Source organism: Antennarius striatus, chromosome 1, assembly GCF_040054535.1.
Source record: "Antennarius striatus isolate MH-2024 chromosome 1, ASM4005453v1, whole genome shotgun sequence".
In the NCBI taxonomy this organism is placed as follows: Eukaryota; Metazoa; Chordata; class Actinopteri; order Lophiiformes; family Antennariidae; genus Antennarius; species Antennarius striatus.
Window position 1 is genome coordinate 24,540,821 of NC_090776.1, and position 17,665 is coordinate 24,558,485.

The 17,665-nt window shown below is 37.4% G+C and overlaps 1 protein-coding gene across 1 annotated transcript in view; it reads left to right on the top strand.

Annotated features, from left to right (window-relative positions):
* ntrk3b (neurotrophic tyrosine kinase, receptor, type 3b) overlaps nucleotides 1-17,665 on the top strand; it is a 159,214-nt gene that overhangs the window by 60,214 nt on the left and 81,335 nt on the right. Inside the window, exons 4-6 of the mRNA XM_068314385.1 lie at nucleotides 4,279-4,347; nucleotides 15,271-15,425; nucleotides 15,962-16,104. Coding sequence (XP_068170486.1) covers nucleotides 4,279-4,347; nucleotides 15,271-15,425; nucleotides 15,962-16,104 — 367 coding nt within the window. The remainder of the gene's footprint in view (nucleotides 1-4,278; nucleotides 4,348-15,270; nucleotides 15,426-15,961; nucleotides 16,105-17,665) is intronic.

The window sequence follows — 17,665 nt, forward strand, 5'->3', positions numbered from 1 at the left end:
GCTATGTTTTTGCAGTTAAGAGTCAATCAGCTATACTCACAAAAGGGTTGGGAGGCATTTGACGTGAAAGAAAACCTATTCAGAAGTGAAAAAAACAACATTGCTTAAAAAATAACAATAAAGAGGGGCAATTAATTTGAACTTCTGCAGCAAAAACTAGCAGATTATCATCAGCATGACAGATGATGACTAGATTTTGCACCGTCCATACTGCTGTTCTGATGTGACACGTCCCTCAGTAGCTGTCTGATTCTCTTCTGCGTGGCCTTGAATGTCAATCAGCAGAGCTCCTTGCTCAGACAGTAGCTACCAGCGATGCTGCACTAATTAGTCAACCCTCTCAAGTAACCAAACCCTGGGAGGGTTAACGGCATCTGAGCCAAAAAGAATTATTAAAGAGGAAGAGAGGATGAGTTGCACCTCCTCTGCAGAGGAGCAAACATCCAGGTCCAGCTTCGAATTCACTTTGTCACCCTCTGGCATGGTAGACGACGCTGACAAATATAAGCAGCTACATATAACCGTTTTACTAACGCATATCTTTTACCCCGGCATAATGAAAGTTTAATGCGAATCAAATATTTTTGATTCTTTATTCAAAGGAGGAGTATAGAGGAGTGGAGATGTATGTTTGTCTGTGTGTGTGTGTGTGTGTGTGTGTGTGTGTGTGTGTGTGTGTGTGTGTGTGTGTGTGTGTGTGTGTGTGTGTGTGTGTGTGTGTGTGTGTGTGTGTGTGTGTGTGTGTGTGTGTGTGTGTACAGTATGTGTGTGTTTCTGTGTCTGTGTTTGTGTGGGTATTTATGTATGTATATTGTCTTCATGGCTGAAAAAAGAGTTGTGGTTTCTACAGTACACAGATTAATTTTGTGCACTGCTAATTTCTTAATTTAATAATCATTGCTTGCCTTCTTTGAAGCAATTGGCCTTCCACCTCCCGTCTTTTGTCATTCAGTCCACTTTGATGGGCTATTTGCTGATTTATTTATGTATTTATTTTTTAATTTACCCCCCTCAATCCAATTTTCGCTGACATTTCTGGTTGAGATGCGAAGGATGACCTTTGAAAGCAGAACACTTCCTCTCCTCTCCTCTCTTCTCCTCTCCTCTCCTCTCCTCTCCTCTCCTCTCCTCTCCTCTCCTCTCCTCTCCTCTCCTCTCCTCTCCCCCAAACCTGAGGAGGGCACATCATATTTTTGTGAAATTAAATAAATATTTTGTGTTTTTTTTGTAAATTGGCTAAATTCTGTACTGAGGGGTACAGTGAATACTCATAATTTTTGCATTAAGTAGACTATAGATTACAGGTGCATCTTAAAGATACCACAATGGCAGCAGCAAGCATAACTTGTTTGCCTGTTTGCCATGTCTTCTAAAATCTCCATGCATGAATGGAAAAATATGTAGTTTTACCTTCCTGTTATTTAGCTAACCTCAAATTATATCTAATAATGGAACTTAACCTCTGCAACTTCTTCATCAGTTTCATGGAGACATGTTGTGCAATTTATGTATACTTAACAAAAATGTTTTGAAAACGTACTGTTCCCGATCCACACCAATTAGTTCTTTCTTGCGACATGCTCAACCTTTTATCAATTTCCACCAAATTCTACCAGATGGTTTAACAAACTGGAAAAAAAAGTGAAACTTTTAAGGTTAAAGATTAAATCCTGAATCAGCGCTTGCATCTAAGTCCACTTCAGAATTCATATGATTTTTCTCTGACACATGCAGAACTATGTCAGAAAGTTTTAGGAAATTGTGGCTAAATGTTTTTGTGTCCTCTTGCTAACAGACAAATAATCAACTCCTTCTTGGCTTTATGATATTTGTTGCTGTAAATATATTCATGATAATAGTAGTTAGCAGTAACTTTAGTTTTATTTCTTGTTTTCTGTATTCTAAATGAACTCCAAGTAGCTTGTTAATATATCTGAATAAATTTGGAAACATATTTAATTTGCAGATTAACAAATGACAGCTATGGTTCTACTATAAATGTAGTCCTACATATTAGTTGAAGCTATTTGGCCTGCTGCTGTTGGTCCATACATCCAAGGACGTTTTGGACCTTTGTGAGGTATTTCCAGGAGTCATGAATGTGATTCTAGGACTTCTTCCACAAAAGAATATTTCAGATTTTTTTGTGATATAGCCAAAAACACTATAATTGAAGGCTTCTGTGCAAAAATCAGAAATTTTGCCTGTTACGTTACATGGTATAAAAGAAACAACAATAGTTAAATAAAATAAACAATAGTAATTATTCCCACTGTGTTTCTGCGCTTCTGCATTTCACAGCATATTAATTTGGATCTGTCTGATGTGTGTCCATTTTAGGGTCTTTCATGATGTGTGTCTTTTTGGAAAATTGTGGTATAAATGTGTTTTTTTGGGGGTGTGAATTGTGATGTGTTAAGTACTCCAGCTGTGCATCACCGGATGAATTGCTGTTTTCTCACCCACTCTCTCTTCATATCTCTTTATCTCTCTCTCTCTGTCTCCTCTTCTGCCTCTCTCCCCCTAAATGTATTCTATCTGTGTACACTACAGTCCCTTTGGGACCACAGGTTTTTTATGGGAGGTGAAATTCCATGCAATATCTTTACATATTCCCAATTATGCTCCGTATTCAGGCATTTGAAGGTGACATCATTTAAGCTGTTTTTGAGTAAAATTATGCATACAGCACTCGCAGGGTCACATCTGTATACCCATGTGTTCCTTAAGATGTGTGTTTGCGTGTGTGCTTGTATGTCCACTTGTGTGCGTGTGTAATCTCACAGGAAATAGGAAAGACCTGCAATAGCCTTAGTTCCCTGTTGCCATGACGACACTTCGTTACAATAGTGTCTAATAGGTTTTCCATACAAATTAACCTAGTATTAAGCATTTGTCAAAATGAATTTAATCAGCAATGAACTGATATGGAAGGTTTTAATACATGCATGTGTATTAATCTTGCTCTATTTCATAAGGATGTGCCTTGACCCATAGAGAATTTGAATATTTTTGTCCTACGGTTTATTATATATATATTTTCACAAAGTGTCTCTTTTGTCATACTCTATATTATGCACTTCTCATTTCACTTTACATAATTAACCTTGCTGCTCTCATAGATACTATATGCTTTTTATTGCTGTGGTTACATTTAAAAGAATCTTAATGTTCAAATAAAACCTTCAAACCATTAAATACAACTAACAGATCAAATATTACTTTAAATTTTCAGTACATGGACACTGCACGGATTTATATTAGTATTTAATTGTAGACTTAAAGACAAATTGCTCTATTAATTCTCTTTCAGAATTGTTTGAAATCCCAATCACCCTACAGACAGATGCCTGATGTTCAAATTTATTCAAAGTTCTGATCATATCACTTTTTCCATTCTGGTTATGTTTTATTGAATTTAGCATCCTGAGCCGGTGCGGTCCCTTAAGTCAATTGAATTATTTGACTTTAAAGCGGTGGACTTTCTTTTATTGAGTTGTGTTTGCCCTGAAGCTCCACACAGCCGGGCCTGTTTCCCTTACGTTGTCAATAATACCCTGCCCTATTTTCAGCCATCACTGCAGGCCTGCGTGTCTGGTCCCCAACTTCCGTACTTGATATTCGAGTGCGCCCTCGTTCTTTGCGGGTAATGCGTTCCAGGAACCACATGCGATTAACGAATTCCGCAAATGAACAGAGAACTATTTATCTTATTATTTACTGTAATTTAAAGGTTTATGAACGCTCCCCATACTGCTATTAAACCACCTTCTGCCTGCATTACCTTTTCCCACACTCTTATTGACTGTTTAAAGCACTTTTGTGTCTCACATAAGTCCGAGACTCACGCAACGGGCGCACTTCCGCATGCCGTCAGCCAATAGAATGTGCATACGGTATCACGTCGCATCCTACAAAAATCAGTGATGAGGTGATGAGTGTGATGCACAAATGCGCGAGAGCGCTCTGTGCTGTTTTTATTTTAATGCATTTCATTTCATTTTACTGATGGTACTTGTGTAATCCCTAAGGACACAGATCCTACTGCAGATGTAAGAGGATAAAGATGTGGGTTTTGAAAATGGAAAGATTGAAATTTCCACATCAAAGATAATGCAACAGAATGTCAAAAAGACCCACAGAAATATTTGTTAGTTGGAAATCTGAATTCAGAAAAGAATCTTGTAAATGAGGAAATTTTACAAAAAAAGTGAACAGAATGACATCAGGAAGAGACTGGTGCTTGAATTTTTCCCTTTGTTTGTCTTCCCTCCACAGAAACCTGTCGAAGAATCCTCTCACCACGCTGTCATGGCAGCTCTTTCAGCACCTCCAACTCTCAGAGCTGTAAGTCTTCTCACCTTGTCTGATCTCACTTGTTGGCTTTTATTTGTATTTTACTACTGCAATTTATCGTTGCTTCCTACAAACAATGTGGCTCAATACAAATTGTCGTCACCACATACCATTGTAACTCCTGTCTTTGACCTGTATTTACCTGAGCACATGTAGAGGACTGAACCTATAATCAGTATGGTAGAAATATGATTGTATAAGACATTTGTTAACTTAATTAACCTATGGAATGTAATGGTCCTGGGGGAGGAAGGCCTCCAAACCCATTTTCTTGTTTGTCATGAATATTTTAGTGATCATTGTGTTTATGAAATGAGCTCGCTCTTTCGCCACCAGGGAGAACATTGCAATGCCAAAGCACTTTTGTAATTTACACGTCATTACGCCTGTCAGCCTTGTCCATCATTTGAACCTTGACAATGTTCCAAACATCAAGCACATCCTGCGCCTCTTAAAGCTGACATATAGCAGGATGTGATACAAGTCTATTTCAAGCAGGCCTCCTTATTCTTCTATTTTCAGAGGTATAAAGCAGGGCAGGCCCTCAGAGAGCAGAGCACAATGCTGATACGCTGTACTCCTGCTTCAGTACACAGCAGAACGAAGGGGGAGCCCTGCTAGATATAAATTTACATTCTACGCATTTAGTTTAAACTATCATCACTATCCTGAGCTAAATGTGCTGTCATGCAGCCTAGACCACCAATATTACTGTATGCACATTCTGATCCATCTTGTGTAGGAAGCAATTATCACCAGGCCCCATACCAGTGCTAAAAAAAATGTCATTTTACTGTGGGCCCTCATGAGAGGCAGATGGGTCTCTCAGTCCCCCACTGCGCATGTTGGGTTGTGAATTTCATCACTAACTGGACTGTAGAAATTTTGCAATTTTGTTGTCTTACCAGCTGTCCAATACTCCCATTTTAAATCTAAGATATTTATTGCCTCTTATTCCTGATCAGATTTTTATCCTATACCTCCTTGGGTAAAACGCATACATAAAAGATAAAAGAGGTGGATAAAGGTATTTCTGTTTTCACAATGCATCGATACATCGGTGAAACAGCTTTGATCAAAGAATAATACCAAAATACCCTGAAAACTAATTTCCTTAATTCATTTATTTCTATGAGCAAGAGCAGCCTGCACTAATACACTTCTTTATGACAAACAGTTTTAGTAATTCGATATATGAAATTTATGTACTTCTGCTTTTCTTGGTTTTCAACTCACACAATATTCAGTAGTGAGTGAGATTTAGGTTCACAAGTTTTCCTCAGAATACCAATCAGGACTTGCATTAGAATTAAAGAGTCTGGCCATTGGGTTGTTCTAAGACCATCAAATCTAATCTTCAAACGATCTGGATGCAATACACTGTCTTGTCCAAAACTGGGCACTTTCAGCTCTACACATCCATCCGTCTGTCCGTCCATCCATCCATCCATCCATCCATCCATCCATCCATCCATCCGTCCATTTGTCCATCTGTCCAACCATTTTCTTGAAGACAAGATGCAGGTCACGGGCTTTGATGGTTAGAGGCGGGGTACGCATCACCAGTGCATCACAGGGCACAAATCCAAGATGGTGAATCTACTAAACTATACATAAAGCATTGCCCAGCAATAAAATTGCCCACATTTCTATGACATGCCACAAATTAAAACAGCACATCTCCTCTCTCACTCGAATCACCATTACAGCTCACAAGGCACAATTTGCTCTGATGTGCAAACCTATTTCTTCTTAAGCAACCATATTAGATCAGTACAAATGCTGTCTTTGTTGTTCTACATGAGAAGCAGGGCCAGGGTGATGCCCTTGCTTCCCAGTGAATACTGATGAGGAGAGAGGGATTCTGTCTCTTCCATTTGGCGTGTTTGGTTAAGAGGTGTCAGTTGGAGTGGCGTGGCGGCACAGACGTGGGCTGAGGCGTTATGCAAGAAGTAAGCCATGTGGAATCAGGCCTTGCTAATGGGAAATGAATCACTCCATCATGTGCAGAGTCTGTTACGTGGCTTTGACATTATTAACGTCTTCACTATGTCCACATTCTCACCCAAACCACATTACCATTGTTAAAGACAATCAGGCAATCACAACAAATGAAGCGCCTTCAACAGGTGGCTTTGGCCCTTAATTATTAGAATAAAGTACAATGCTGTACCAATGACAAGTGCTAACCCGTGCTGCTGAACAACACATATTATGCTAATAGAAAGAGATCAAATCAGCTGAAATAATTTCCGTTATGTGATGAAAGGAGAACATGTCCCTTTGCCATGTTGGTGCATTGTGCTATCTCAGTCTCTAGGCATTATTACTCTAATCATATTTCATTTTTCAGAAAATGACAAGTAGCAATTTCAAAGTGACCTGCATGAAAATGAAATAAAGCACTACTTTGGTAAGCCAGGGATACAGGCATTCAAATAAATAAATAAATAAATACATACATAAATAAATAAATGAAACATATTTATCAACAATGTCAACAGGAGTTTATTCACATATGTCAAATTTTAAACCAAAAATGTAATCAAACGAAACTGACAAAACTAAGTGTCCTTTACAGTTAGCCTATCAAATCACAGTTCCAGCAAAGTGGTTTGATTGGCTAAGTTTTGAATTAAAAACTACATTTCCTGTATGTAGTTGCTATTTCACTCATAATTACATTTAACTCAATAAAAGATGTTGGTTACCATTAAAGGACTGTTTATTCAGCCACTTTAACATAAAAGCAGGCCACTCCAGTGGGTGTACTCCCAGCGTGATCAACTGCTCATGCCTTAATGACTCCACAGTAAAAATCAAGGAACAAAAGCCAACCTGACTGACTGTTTAAAGCAAAGGGGGAAAAGTACTTCCTATCAGTCAATGTGCATTAAGTCTGTTTTTCCTTATCAGGCACTCCTTATCAAGACTAGTGAAGTGTAACTGCAAAACAATTGCTTTGTCGTGCAGGTTGGTTGCACAGATATTTCACACTCCTTGCAATATCTTAATATCAGTGACAATGACAGTGCTATCAGTAAAATGTGAATAATCTCAGGTCTATTGTGGCCCCTGTGAAAAGGCCGCATCACGTCGAAGCTTTACAATAAATGTCTACTGTGTGCTGCATCTGGATGAGACACAGATAATTGGCTCTGTCTCTTTGTCTGCCCTTTAGCCAAAGGACTGAAACTACCGCAGTGCAATGCGCAGCTAAACCAATCACAAGCCTGAAAGCAGCAGCAGGGTGAACAGGATGGTTAAATGCTAAATCTGCTGCTGTTGCTTCCAGGATGACATTATTGGAGATTATTTATAGGGGTGTTATCGGCAATCACCGATACCACTGTCTGTGACGAAGCCCCTTCTATCTTGTCCATAAAAAACAAGAAGATATTCTTCTTCCATTTCAAGTGAAGGGATCTGCCTGAGGCAACGTGCATCCCAAATCTCTTTATCCCGTTAGTGGTTCCTTAATCTGTACTCTGCTATAAGCATGGGCTGGCCGACGTAAAGTTAAACATTCATGCCTCTTATAATGTACTTACAGTATGAAAATATCAAACCTATAATCTTCCGACATGACTGCCAGTGGATTAGAATTAATTAAACATTACATTTTCACAAGCTACATGACAGGTAAATTATTCATTTGTAATCTTCATATCAATACTGCCCAAATGGATTCATGTCTTAGTAAAATAAGAAACATTTACACTGACGCCTCAAAATCACTGGCTTACATGAAGAAAAGCGAGTATTATAATACCAAATGTATTTTGGGGTGCATCAGTGACCCAGACATTGAAGAGGTCACCACCTCACAACACAAGGTGTCAGGTAGGATATATGGCTGGAAAATAAACATCCAAAAGGAAACTTACACTGATGAACAAAATTGGACCTGCCTTCACAACAAATGAAAATAGAAGATATTTCTGCATATGAATTGATCCCATGTCTTAAGAGAATTTAACATTTAATGTGATAATTAGAGGGCAGCAGGGATTAAATCATGTGAACAGGAGATTAATTTAAGGCCAGGAATCACCCATTATTTTAACCTGATGCTAGTGTCTCCCCTTTAAAATTAAAATTTAATGCATGCTTGAATTTTCTTCATAAAATGATGCAATATTTTCAAATTGTCTATCAGATTTGTTCTACATACAGGGACCTCTACAAGGTCAGGAAATTACACCAGCTGGTGATAAAGGTATACAATATAAGTTTATGTCCCAAAGTGCAATAATGCAAAAATGTATGTTCCATCAGGCTTTAAATAACATTCAGTGCTGAAAATTGAAAAGACTGCTGGATTCCAATTTGCTTCAAAGAATAGCCTCCTGAGTTCTGGTTTCTTTGAGCAAAACAACTCAGTGATATTGGCTAGTGAAAGGTTACCAAATATTTTGCCAAATCATTTTTGGTTTTGTTTTCTATATTAAATATATAATAGAAAATGATCTAACAGAGGTAATGGTCTAATAATGATCTAACAGCCTTTAATTGTAGATTCTATTGATGTTGATGCATGGCAAGTTTATCATTCATTCTCTTTTTGATTTTGTTTTGGTCTCCACCAATGAATGATAAATATGAGTGTCTGTGTAGCTGGTGTTTCACTTTAGTTTCTGTTCAACTCACAAACAGCTTGACTTCTGCAGTGAAAACTTCAAAATGCTGTTGTGAAGTTGAAGTATTGAAGTAACAATAATCTCTGGAATGCATGAAAATATTCTCAACACGTAAACTGAATTTTCTTGCATGTTACATTTGTTAATAGATTTCATCACAGTAGAATCTACCCTGAATGTTTAGTGGGAATAAAGCACAATTCAAAGCCACTAACCTCTAAGGGTATCTGAAGAGACCCTGCTGAAATATGGTACTGAGCCAAAACTACCTCCTGCTCCTGCTCACTTTGTCCCTTTCCCATACCTGGAGCATTCCCTGACCTGACTCGGGTGTCTCCTTTCCTCTACATGATTGCAGTGCAGGTGGTGCTGTCGATAAGCGATAAGCCAAATCAGGTCTGGCTTCTCAGAAAGAAAAAAAAAACTAAGTGCCTTTTGCAAGAAAAAACACTCAGGTAGTTAAAAAGCCTGCAGGTATGCTGACTGACCAAGCAGCTGCAAACTTACAACAAAGCAAGGAAGGGACAAAGCACTGATTTATTATTATGTGCAACACAGTGCTTTATCCATGACATAAGCAGAAGATACAGTGTTAGAACCATGGAGCCGTTACAGCAACAAACAGGAGTGTGGTAAAGCAATGATGCACAGTTTGGTGCAGTAAAAGCATTTTTTTGCAGGATAAGGCTGAAATGCTTACATAGTAAGAGCCCTTCCTGACAAGAAGTGCATTCAATTTCTTGTAACTCTGTTTTCCACATTTGTCCCCAGAGTGATCCTTCACAAATATCTAATCTTTCTGTCGTCTATCCTCCCATACAATCTAAACTTGGTAACTTTTTGAAAATTCTGATAGAAGAGCAATGATGTCGTCATGATGTAGCAAACATGCTATAGAAATGGCTTTATCTGTTCGTTAAGTCTATTGCCTTTGAATAAGTTGCTGTCAATCTGCCAATCAATTGCAAGTCATCATCTGCTTGAAGACAAGTCAGTCTGATGGTATGACAGCTATTTTATCTGTTTCTATACAATGACAGTAATGGCAGTACTGGGTACGCTGTTTGATTGACAAGTGATCTATGGAAAGAGAATGTGAGGTGAACAGTTATAACAGCGATAATCATGAAAAATGTCTCATTGTATTTAAAGTGTCTCATTCTATACAAGAACCAATGTACTATCGATGCTCCATCCAATAGAAACAATGAACTCTTAACTAAGCCTTGTTGCTCTTGTGTCAGTATTTCCTTCAGACCATTGAACATATACTTAACATTGATTTTAGTATTCCACTTAAAATACGCAGTGATGTTTAAAAGAAAATTGCTTTTCATTTCACTTGAAAGAACAAGAACAAGCCAAAAATTAACATTGTCAACTAAAATGATGGTTGCCACCATTCAAGTGGTCTCACCTCACCAGCCGACCCACTTAGAAGATGTTATGTATTACATGGTGACATTGTGTTTTTTTCTATTTTATAAAAGGTACACAGTTGGTGGGGAATAAAGATAATTTGACATTTGTTTGCAAATATCAATACAAGTTTTGCTTCGATCTCTTAAGAATAATCCTCTTCCAACCACACGAACAAGACAGAGCATCTTCAGCTTCCACAGACTGAGTTTCACCATTGTGAAAAAGTACTTCATTAACCCATTTAATAATTAATTAATTAACAAAGCTCCTCTTAATTGTACTTGGAAATAGAGATAGCTCAGCAGAATTAATGCGTAGATTCAAAGCATAAAATCAGACATCACAGAAATAACAAACTGCAGTTGGTTCCAACGATCTTTAGCCTGGTTTAGTTAACTAAATCTTTAGTTAAAATAATTGTTAATTCCCAGCAACACAAAAGAGAAAGAGTGTATTCAAACTGATGCAGGTGAGCAACCCTGAAGTATAAAGCTTATCACTGTGTGTGATCCATGACTCCTCAGTCAAAGCTCCTGTGTGTACATTTTTCTGAAAAACAGCCTCTAGTAGTCATCATTAGCTCTCCTTTACAGTAGTGGGGTGGATCGTTTGCCAGCTTCAAAACATGTCATGCTGTTTGCACTCTGTAGCTGGGGTCACACTGTTGTTTACCTTTATTTTTGTCCAAGTTCAATCTATTCTCCTCAGGACATTTATCAAGTTCCAACTGCCATTCTTTTCTTTTGTTGTTCTCTAATGTGGAATCTTCACAACCTTGTTGCTGCACTATGCAGCCAGATATATGTTTGAATCACGTGGGTACCATCTTCTACAATATGTTTTCTGCATTTTATGTAGTTGCATTTTGACCATGAACCATGCTGCCTAGAGGAATAGAGGCTAATGAAGGTGTTAGTATGGGGGTGGCAGTACTTATTAACAATTAACATAATTATAGCACAGGGGGAAGGCTTGGGCCATCCTACGCTAGTGAGTTGTTTCCCTTGTGGTGTGACTTGTTCAACCTTAAATTAAAACATTAAAAAGTAAAATTCTTTTCTGTGGCCTCATTTGTGGAGATAAGTGTTCATGAGTGAATTCCTACATGTCAGATTTAGTCATGAGTCCATGTAGTCCACATAAAGTTAATTGTTTTCTCTCCAACATATTGCTGAAAATACAGTACATGTATTTAAGTATTCTCTAAATGCGATATTGCAGTGCTATTTTATTTCCAAAGATTAATCAGAAGTTTGAATAGTTCTGATGTATTGGTGTATAAATAGTTTTAATAGTACAGTATAAATAGCTGTTTTATGTTCATATTTCATGAAATGTAGAAATACAGGATATGTCATGGGGCCGATGGTCACTTTCTAGATATACTTAGATGTTGCCTTTAGTTCTGGCAATAAATTCTCAGATAGGTTACATAAATTTAGACCACAAACTGAAGGCTTTGTGTGGAATGAACTGTAAATTGTGTTAAATGTGAGGTGAACAGATAAAATGTGGTAAACTGTAAACTAACAAGACCTACAAGTAAACTTCAATGATTTTAAACAAATTCAAGTGGAGACTCAATATTTGTAAATGTAATTAGTTCAAGACCAACAAAGTGACTATAAATGTTTACAGAATATATGTATATACCTATGTCTGTATACAGCCATACCTGTGTTTCTATTTATATATTACACCATAGTATTATTTATATATTACCAATGCTTGTATGTCTTTAATTTTGTGCAATTAACGTTCATTTTACTGTTTATTTGCTTGCTACTTGTTATTTTTTTGTTATTGTACTGTTTCTGTTTTGTTTTTGTACTGTGCTTGTAATGTGCAATGACAAAAAATTTTTTGAATCTGATCTAATGTAAAATAATCTAATCTTAGTCTAGCCTAATCTAATCTAATCTAATCTAATCTAATCTAATCTAATCTAATCTAATCTAATTTAATCTAATCTAATCTAATCTAATAACATATTTGTTAGTGCAGAGGTTCTTGAATCACCATTTTTGCCTCAATTTGAGAAATTAAATTACATCCCTCTGATTCTACTTTTGAATCAGTGGTAATTTCCCAAAATGTTTTTTAGAAATAAGTATATACTGTACTACTATACAAAAGGCAGAAACAGTATAATAATTTGTTTTTGTTTTTGTTTTTTTAAATTTTAAGCAACTTAAGAAAATGTTTTAATTAAGTAAACCAAGCAGAGAAGAAACAGTGTAACAGCTAACCAAATATAGTTAGTGTTTCGCAGAGGCTTTTTTGTCATCTTAGTATTATTTTGGAATACATATATACATTTCGTAATGCTTGAGAGGTTGGACACAGTATGTAGAAAGTAGTTGAATGTGTGAATGGGCTGTGTGAGTCAATCAAACAAAGCTATTTTACTGTTTATTTACAAAAAACAAAACAAAAAAACATCTGCAATATTACAATATATTCTACAGCTTTGTCTTGTTTTAGTCATCTTAAATTCTGTCTTTCATTTTAAAGCTCATAGTTTTCATCTTGGTAGGAAAAAAATCTGATAAAAAGTGTTGTTCCATAATCAGAAAACAAATTGAAGCAGTTGAAGACAAATAAAAATGGAGTGAATTTGTTCATTCATTTGTTTATTCGTGTAATTTTTTCCTCATATGAGCTTCAATTAGCATGTGGCCATAGTGAGTGAAGAAAGGTTCTCCATTGACTTAAGTATCAAAGCCATTAAGCTTTGAATTATAAGCAAGATACACCTGAGGAAATCTATTCTCATTACTTTTTATGACATGGTGGACATGCCACATACATTATTCATGCATCTGGCAATATCCTATTGACCTCTGTCAAGGACATTTGGACGAGAATTCATCTTGACAAAATTGACCAATCACAACCTCCAAATTGGACATATGCAAAATGCAGAGGTGGCGTGTTGAGTTGAATAACGTAGTTCTCTGCTGCACACCTCAGTGACAATTAAATGTATGCACATAGGAGCCTAATGATACCAGGCTGCTGAGACTGATACCCTGAACTCCACTTTGACCTATGACATCCTCACATTTCAGTACTTCAGCGCGGGCCGTCATTGTTTTCCTCATCTCTCAGTGTGAATAAATTAAACTGTGACAATAGACACATATGTGGTGACTGTCATGCACGCTATTCTGTATGAGCAGTCTTTTTACAACATTGCTGATTTTTAGTATCAATACTGTTAATCATTGTTGTTATTGACAGTGAGAAGAATCTCGCTAATTACAAATGGTGTTGATAATGGTGGTTTTCTTGCCTCTGAAGATTGTTACTGCTTCTTCTCACTGCTCATAATGGGGGGGATGTGTGCACAGCTTGGTGTAAGTGGCATACTGACAAAAGATAAAAATTGAAGCTTTTCTTCCAGAAACATTCAACTCTTTGCTGGCAAAATGTGAATTGAGGTCAAAGACTAAACCGCTGATGATTGAACATCTCATTCTTCATCAGCTTCAGAAACAGAACAGTCATTCCTCTTTAAAGCACAATACTGATGAACTAAAAAAACAAACCACAGAATATTGATCAGAGTAAATCTGCACCTCTTCTGGTTGTTAACATATAGCACATAATCGAACTGTTTTCCATCAGGAGGTTTATGTGACTTATATTCTTTATGTGATTTATGTGATGTGATTATGTGATTAAGTGATTTGTCACCATTTCAAACCAATCAGAATTTGTGAGTGCCCTCTAACATGAGTGGTGACACAGCTTCCACAAATAGAGATATTGTCATTCATTCATCTTCTTGAAGATGAGATAATCGTAATTGTCTAATTTTCAGGCACTTTTCTAAAGAATGAGTCACAGGTGTTGCTGAAGCCTCTCCCAACTAGTTGTGGTCAAGAGGTGGGGCACATCCCAGATGAGACACAAGTTCATAACAAGGTCACACGGATGGCAGACAAACATGCACGCTCACATTCATACCTACGGACACTTTGGAGTGACCAATTCACCTAAACTGCATGTTTTTAGAGGTGGGAGTAACCCAGAGAACTCAAAGAGAACTCACACAGACAAACCAACTCTGAACAGAAAGGTCCAAGGTAGAATCAAACCCAGGACCTTCTTGATATGAGGCAACAGCATTACCCACTGGACCACTATGCTGCCTAGACATTATTTTAACACAAACAAATTTCATATTTGAACAGAAGTAATAATTCACTTCTTTACAAGTGGCACATATCTCAAATATCAGAGCACTCACCAAGAATTATAGAGCTTCACTCTAAATTACCTGTACAAAGAGAACGAGAACTGCTAGCAGCCATAGCCACACAACTTTCCAAGTGTTTGCCAAAATGCAAATGCTGAATCAACAGGTGTATTTCAAACTTGATAGTCAAACATGGATTGTATGAATTTTCTTGATTGACATTAGTTAACTGACTTAAGTCATACATAAGGTAGAGCACTCAAAACAGCAGTCTTAAAATAATTTAAAGCACTTCACACACCAGCAATAATTACTCACTGCTACCACAAATGTGCTTTTATGTCTGTGTCCGATAAAGATCAGAATACACATTCATGAATACTACAAGCTCAGGACATAGACTCTGATTCCAGAGATAATCTTAAAAATATGAAATTGCTAAGAGAACTTTTTGTCAACACATTTATTTTAGTTTGTTATCAGACACTCCAGATCAACTCACTCTGAATTCGCACCATAACCCACTCTGCAAGCTATTATTTCAAATTATGTAGCACTGCCAATGATCTGACTCAGCCAATGTTTTGCCATGTTTTTTATTGACAGAGCCGATTTGTTGACTATCTTGTTTGCCTGTTGTATCTCAAGGCGTCTTGACGGAGTGGTGTTTGACTGTGGCTGTGATATCCGCTGGATCCAGTTGTGGCAGCAGAGAGGGGAGGCCGAGCTTCACACACAGCAGCTATACTGCAACAACGGAGCCTCCAAGTTACGTTTGCACAACATGCACATCAACAACTGTGGTAAGCAACAGTAGGAAGAGAAGGGAGGCCAGCACATTAGAGGGGGGAGGTGGATTGGGGAGTGGAGATTGGCTGACAGAAGAAGACAGGAAAAGCAGAAGAAAGAGAAGGGTTGAAGGTGAAAGGGAGAGAGGAGAAGGAAGATGAGTGGAGGCAGGAATGGGAGGAGGTGTGACAGAGTTCAGAGGGTGAATCTGATGTGTGAGGCTGTGAGGTGATTCTGACAGACGCTTTAGACTGCAGTATTATCTCCTGGTGATGACTCATCCATCCGAAACCTATTGCATGTGTGTGAATGTGTGTGTGTGTGTGTGTGTGTGTGCGTGCGTGCGTGCGTGCGTGCGTGTGTGTGTGTGTTTGTGTGTGTGTGTGTGTTTGTGTGTGTGTATCCTGTTTCCTTTTTGTACTTTGCTACATTAATGAAATGTAATTGATTGATTTGGTGTGAAAATATTTAGACACAGCTTTTGACAGGTGTTATATGATATTGACACAACTGTACTTTGCGTGTGTGTATTACATGTGTGTGTTTTTAGATTTACCAGAGATCAGTGTGAGCCACAGCAGTGTGTTGGTGACGGAGGGAGACAATGTGACAGTGAGCTGCAATGGATCTGGATCACCACTACCTGAAGTGGATTGGACTGTCAGCGGCCTACACTCCATAAACACACACTTGGTTAGAAAAACACACGTTGAAGTTTACCTAAGTCTTCAAATTATTTGTGAAATATATTTTTGTCACACTGATTTTTTGACCTTTATCAAATATTATGACACATGGCAAGAGGTGGTAAGAAAAATAAAAATATGGACAATGTTTTTCTTGTTTATCAGAGTATTTGATACATATGGGATCATTACACCCTTATAAGAAGAGACATTTAAAGAAAACAACTTCAGAAGTTTAAAGTAACTACAGTATATCTACTTTCAACTCGGTGACTTTTAAAACGTCACAAGTGGTTACTGTATAACTGTATTAACAGTAAGTATGCAACATATTTTAAAAGGTTAACATGATTTTCTATGTAAGAAAAGTTATGAAACATACCAAAAGTGCATTGGTGCATAACTGTCTGTCTTTCTATGTGTTTTGTCATATCCATCCACTTCTTTGCACATTTACTAATTGTGGGTAACATCATGCTGTCATTGTCAACACAAATTAAATTGAATTGTGGTCATGTGTCTGTTCACAAATTAGTATACCTAAAGGTAAAGCTTACATGCATGTGGAGAATAGATCTTATTTTAACCATTGCGTGTTCATTCATTTTTCTCGTTATTACCACGTTGTGCATTGCATTTCACAATGTTTCTCACTTTTTCCAGGCCAGTTCTTTTTTAGTTTATGGAGATCATTTGATAAATAAATATTTGCTTCAATTTAAGAACTGCATGAACACCATTTACTTATAAATGCAAGTACATTACATACATTTTCATGTATGTGACCCCTCTCACAGGATCATATTTGTGTGCCGTGCTTTCGGGCTTCAGTCATGAATATATTGTAAAGGTTATGCCCACCATTATATCTTTGTTTTTTTTTCAAAATTTGCTATTTTTTGGCGACATTTAACCCTTAATTGAAGTAACAAATATGTCCTATGTCATCATTCAAACTAATCATGTTATCAATTTCAAATTAAGTCACAATCACCATTAAGACTGTAAATTAGAATGAATGGATGCATATTTGGAATTTAGTACTTGTCGCTTATTTTTCTCATATGGAAAACAAGTCCTTGGCCTGTGATAAGCAGCTCTGTGCAGCATAGGTAACAATGGTGATTTACCTCTGCTCAAATTAAGCTATTATTGTGTGACTGAGAGGCCTGGGCTGAACACAGCTAACTGTGAGCCAGCTAATCTGGCTCCCTGAGACAAACCCCAGGGATGCCACTAAAGTAACAACAGAGGAGATAAACAGCAAGAGGAAGAGAACAGCAGTTTCTGAAATTGCTACGTGGCTATGTTTGGCATCTGTATCTTTAATTCTTGCAGTGACTTTAAAGATGAAAGCGACCTTAACCCCAGGCTTGATGTTTTAGAGCAGACAGATAGTGTAACTCATCAGGATGGGGAAAAGGTTTAGCAACCTGGATAAAAGAAGACAAGCAAGAATCATAAGTCTGTATTTGTCAGTCAGTCATAGGTGAAATTCTGTGTGAGTGAGACCAAGACCTTGATATTCTAGCTGCAGTTCTCCCCAAAAGAAAAATCATTAAATCTGT